The 5,199-nt window shown below is 45.0% G+C and overlaps 1 protein-coding gene across 1 annotated transcript; it reads right to left on the bottom strand.

Annotated features, from left to right (window-relative positions):
* Positions 1-998: 998 nt before the first annotated feature.
* On the bottom strand, positions 999-4,434 carry marcksl1b (MARCKS-like 1b). Its single transcript, XM_048613037.1, has 2 exons — positions 3,993-4,434; positions 999-2,335 (listed from the first exon to the last, which is right to left on the bottom strand). The coding sequence occupies exons 1-2, from the start codon at positions 4,059-4,061 to the stop codon at positions 1,748-1,750; spliced, it is 657 nt and encodes a 218-aa protein (XP_048468994.1). The 5' UTR covers positions 4,062-4,434; the 3' UTR covers positions 999-1,747.
* Between the last annotated feature and the right edge of the window lie 765 nt (positions 4,435-5,199).

Below are 5,199 nucleotides of genomic sequence, written 5' to 3'. Positions count from 1 at the left end.
GTTAAACAAACCATCACCAGCAATTCAGATCAGCAATGATTATTTGGATGATGTCCATTCAAACAGGAATATTCACAACTTCAGTCAATTCTTTAAGATTAAATCAAAGCCCTTGATCCCAAACTGATGATTGTAGAGAACGTATGGAACAAAGACAAAGAGCAGCTGTTTTAAAACAAAAAGGCCCAATACATGAAAACAGGGAAGGCTGTACTTTCTAAATAAAAGTGTGCAAGAACAGATATTAAAGCTGAGATAGTAGGAACTGCAGATGCTGGAGAATCCGCGACAACAAGGTGCAGGGCTGGATGAACACAGCAGGCCAAGCAGCATCATAGGAGCAGAGCCTAACCCTAACCCTATTAAAGCTGCCTTGATTTCAGGTCCCATACTTCAATGTTGATTCCAACTGGAGGAAGAAATGAATGGTTAAAACGAGCAGTTAAGGATTAAAGACAAAAAAAAACCCACCATGATTACAGAGCACAATCTTAAAAGGATAAGAATTCACAAGTTTGTTTGGTTTCATAGATTAGTTGGGAATTTGGAGTCATGGCTGATTATAACCAAAGATGATGGCCGAAGACAGTCATGTAGCTGAAAAGCCTCATCCTGTTGTCTGTTCAGGCAGACAATACTTGCCAAGAATTAAGTTTTCTTCAAAACGTGATTTATAGTAGAGATGTCAATGGCTGCAGTACAAACAATGATTCCTCCATTTGTTTATTAGTTATTTTAAAACTGTACAATTACCACAATGAGGAGGACAAATGAAACATGGAAATCTATTTCTGATCTTTGACCAACTTAAAAACCAATATCATTGGACTATATTCAAGAGCCCAATTTGTTAATGACCTCCTTCCTGAAATAGTTCAGCACTCATACCTACTGGGAGGTTCACAGAATGTATAATGTAAACCACCTTGGACTGTGAGAAGTTAGAATAGTCACTCACATCCAACTCACTGTAGTAAGCGAAAGTTGAAATACACTTGAACAGTCCACAGGTGAAATTTATTTTTCCTTTTAATGTTACAATAGTTATACCACCTTAAAAGTTAGCAATAAAAAATTGCAAATCAATTTGGCCAAAGTTTTATTTACAGGACAAAAAAAACAGCAAAAAACATCACATTTAAAACTCTTTGCACTCCCCCTCAAAAAAAATTAATGGGAACACAGTATACTTAAAATTTCAATAGTGTTGTAGTCAGACTGTAAAACTACAAAAAATCTAGAAGCTTCAATCAAAACTGCTGTTTTCCTAAAAAGCACAAAAATGTCTCAAATTGGGAAACAAAGCAGGGCTGCAAATGCTAAGAACTGATGAAAAGGGATTTCCCAAAAGTGTGTCAGTCAAACCCAGGTCCAGTTATATCATCAGTGTTCAGATCGTGTGACTAAAAGGATTAATGCCACGTGTAGACAATTGAAGGAATTCAGCATTGGCCAGGTCACATCCTCTCATTTCTTCAATAAACTTAATTTTAAATCCCAAAACTGGGGAAGTGGATATTTATTGCACCCAAGCTGTTCCCAGGAAAATACAATTTCAAATTCAAAAAAGGTGAAAAGAGGCAAACTTTAATACTGAGACAATTTGAAGACTAAAGTTGGCTGAACAGATCTAGCAACAAAAGAAGTGGGCTGTGTGCATGTCCATGATTAGGGTTGACTGCTGGAAGGGGCAAATTGGTCTCATGTGAACACGTGGCACAGAGTAAGTTTGTAAACAGTTTCAGAGTTACTCTTCCTTTTGCTCAGCTGATGCAGGTGTTGAACTAGGCTCCTCACTTTCTGCTGGTTTTGTAGGTTCCTCAGTTGCTTCCTGCTTGATTTCTTCTCCTGAAGTCTGTTCCTCCTTTGCAGGGACTGTCTCCTCAGTCTGAGACTCTTCATTATTTGCTTTGGTTTCTTGTCCCTCAGAAGCACTGGCTTCTGCCTGTTTCTCCTCCTTCAGCTCCTCTGCAGCATTCTCTTTAGCTTCACTGCTGCTTGCTTTCGTCTCTTCCACTGCCTTGCCTTCGGCTTTATCTTCAGTGGGGCTGTTTTCAGCCGCCTCTGGTTTCTTGGTTTTCTTGAAGGACATTTTGCCGAGCTTAAAGGATTTGAAAGACAGGGCTTTTTTCTTCTTCTTCTTGGGGGTTTCAGTGGTTTCAGTTTTGGCACCTTCCCCCTCAGCAGGTGGTGCTGGTTCTATAGCATCGCCTGGACTCTCAGTGGCTTCCTTCAATCCCTCGCTGGCTCCACTTCCATTGGCTGGTACCGCAGCCGCTTCTCCATCAGCTTTAGTTGGAGACACATCACCATTGGTCTTCACATGGCCATTTTCCTGTAATGAGATTGGCACATGGTTTACAGTGAGCCTTAGAAGGAAGAGTGAATTACACTAATTCATTGACACTCCCCAATTCAAAACAAAAGTCAAACACAAGCATCTCACCAGCAACACCCAGTGTACAACCAGTAACTGGGCACATTGTGTCCCTACCTCTGGGCCAGGAGGCCTGGGTTCAAGTCCTCACCTGCTCCCAAGCTGTGTAATAACACCTCGAACAGGCTGGTAGAGAAAATATCCACAAACACTGGCTACCAGTCTGAGTAGGGCCGTGTTCCCCAGTAAATATTATTCGGATGAAGTGATATTGAAACTGACAACAGGAGAAAAAAAAGACAGCCCTGGGGAAAGTACCAAAAAATCCAAAGGGCAACTCAAAACTGGATCGTGTAGTTGCTAAAAAGGGGGGGAAACTTTCCCAGGTCCGCCGGGGGATTTCCCCCCCCCCCCCCACAGCAAAAGGCTGTCCACTCTGAAAGTGAAACCTGGGGCTGAGTCACTTATTCTGCTTCCTTCGGAAAAGGTACACAGTGAGAGGGGGGCCACTGCGTTTCGCATTCCCACCCCCCCCCCCCCCTCCCCCCCAGGGGGGAGACTGCGCTCAGGCGCCGCACTCCCGCCCTCCACCGACAGGCGGCGCTCCCGTCCGTCCTTCGGCGCAAAGACCGCCCGAATTTTCCGCCAAATCCCCCCAAAAAAAATCCAACTGGGAACACACGCTCCGCTCAGCCCAGCCCCCGGCGCGGGCTAGCATCACCGGGATTGAAGGAAGGGGCTGCCAGGTTCTCGCCGGTCATTAAAATCCCGTGAAAATCGGGCTCGGATCGGAGCAAGTTCCTTTTGTTGTGGGTGGCCGGGAGGCGAACGCCAGACCCGGATCCGCCAGTACACTCCCGGCTGTGAAATCTAACCTCAGGCAAAACACAAACTAACACTAACCCTACCACCACCCCCCCCCCCCCCCCCCCCCCCCTCCCCATTTAATACAGAAAAACAAAACGGCGGAGCCTGCACTGGGAAAAAAAAAAGTTACCGCGGATGCTGTAAAATCAGAAATTGCTGCAAAAGCTCAGCATCTGTGGAAGAGAAATAAAAAATCAAAGTTAACGTTTCGGGTCCGGTGACCCTTCCTCAGAACTTTCGGGGAAAACGTTAACTCTTAATTTCTCTTTTACAGATGTTGAGCTTTTGCAATAATTTCTCTTTTTGCGCTTGCACTGATCCCGGGTTTACCCCCTATTCCCGGGTTTACCCCCTATTCCCACCCCCCACCCCACTTTATTGCCCCCAGGTTTGAGATTGGAAGCTTCCACTTTCACGTGAAAAATAAACTGTCCCAAACATTTCCACGGTGAATAGCCCTGGGAACGGTTTAAATCTTAAATCCCACAAAAAGGATTTTAAATTTTTTTTTAAGAAAAAGAAATCCTTCATAACCCTCTTACAATATCTTCCCCCACCCAGCCCCAGTTCAATCCCAAACCCCACACACTCCCGCTTGAGAAAAACAATGTGGATTTGAAATTCCAAGTTTGTATCAAGGCTACACATCCACACGCCCCCCCCCCCCACACACACCCCTGTCGCTACAAAACATCCCATGTCATTTCAAAATTAAACAATTTATAGACAAAGAGAATTAAAATCCTACCTGGCCGTTGGTTTTGCCAGCTACTCCAGCTGTATCCTGAGCTTTTGGTTTAGTCAGTGTGCTTCCCATGCTGAGTACGGTCTGTTTCTGTCTCTCGCGCTCTCTCTCTCTCTCACACACTCTCACTCACACACACACACACACACCCACCCCGACTCAAACAAAGGGAACTAGCGCCGCCGACTCGATGCACAAACTCAAGAGACACAGGTTTCTGAAAAGCAACCTGTGCACAGGCAAAAGCTGTAACCCAGCCACTAGCTCCACTCAGCTCACAAATAGCATTGAGAAGGCAGACTCAGAGAAAGTCTTTTCTTCTCTCTTAAATTCTCTGTTCTCCCCACAGCTGAACCTTTCTCTTTCTCCGTGTGTCTGTTAATCCGTTCACCAGGTCCCCATCTACAGAAATGAACTGCGTAAAACGCTCCTCTGTCTAATATGCACCAACGCCCCAACAGATAAAGGAGGTGGGGAAAGGGGCCACGGTAATACAGCCGTGTCCAATCGGAGCCTTAGAGGGGGGAGGATCCAGCATCAAACAATAGTAAAAATCCCCAGGCAAACTCTACCCCCACTTCAATCCGAAAATCCCCAATTTTCCGGGGGGGAGGACATAGTCAACAGAGTTGGATCTTTTCTTTCTTAAAAAAAGTAAAAGATTTTAAAGCTGATGGCACTTTTTAGAAGCTGCAAGAGGACAAAGATGAAGCTGAAGAGAGAGACGCGGATGTTTATTTGCGAGATGAGGTTTGATTGACAAGGCGGCTGACAGACTGGAAGAATTTGCAGCTAGCTCACAATAAAATAATTTATTTGGGATTTCATGCTTCGCAGCTTTGTGTTATTTTACACGAGGTCTCATAGATGAATGTGACCACGCTGACAATGTGGGTTGTGATATTAACGTGCCCTGCCTTAAATCCCCACCCCTCTCTCTCTGCTGGCATTGTTACTGAGCTGAACACTGTCCCCTTACCCCCCACCCCCCCCCCCCCCCGCACTTCCATCAGTGAATGTCTGCATTCAATCTGAGTCAGTTTTTCATTGAGAATTGCTAACAGAAACTGCCTGCTTCATTTCTCCGGGAATATTAATTTAAGGGTTCCTCTTTTTTTTAGCAGAGGGTTTCGGTTTGGCCTGACTGCTTTCCCAAACCTTGTGAGATTTCCTTCAACAATGCCCCGTTAGCATTGGCGGGTTGTGGAAA

Source organism: Rhincodon typus, chromosome 27 (genome assembly GCF_021869965.1).
Source record: "Rhincodon typus isolate 14 chromosome 27, sRhiTyp1.1, whole genome shotgun sequence".
Classification (NCBI taxonomy): domain Eukaryota; kingdom Metazoa; phylum Chordata; class Chondrichthyes; order Orectolobiformes; family Rhincodontidae; genus Rhincodon; species Rhincodon typus.
The sequence above is the reverse complement of the archived record's forward strand: the minus strand, read 5'-3'. Positions and strand labels throughout refer to the sequence as shown.

Coding starts and splice junctions, on each gene's coding strand:
- marcksl1b (XM_048613037.1), bottom strand. CDS start 4,061: ATGGGAAGCACACTGACTAAACCAAAAGCTCAGGATACAGCTGGAGTA. Junction 2,336..3,992: donor CTGGCAAAACCAACGGCCAG/GTAGGATTTTAA, acceptor ATCTCATTACAG/GAAAATGGCCATGTGAAGAC.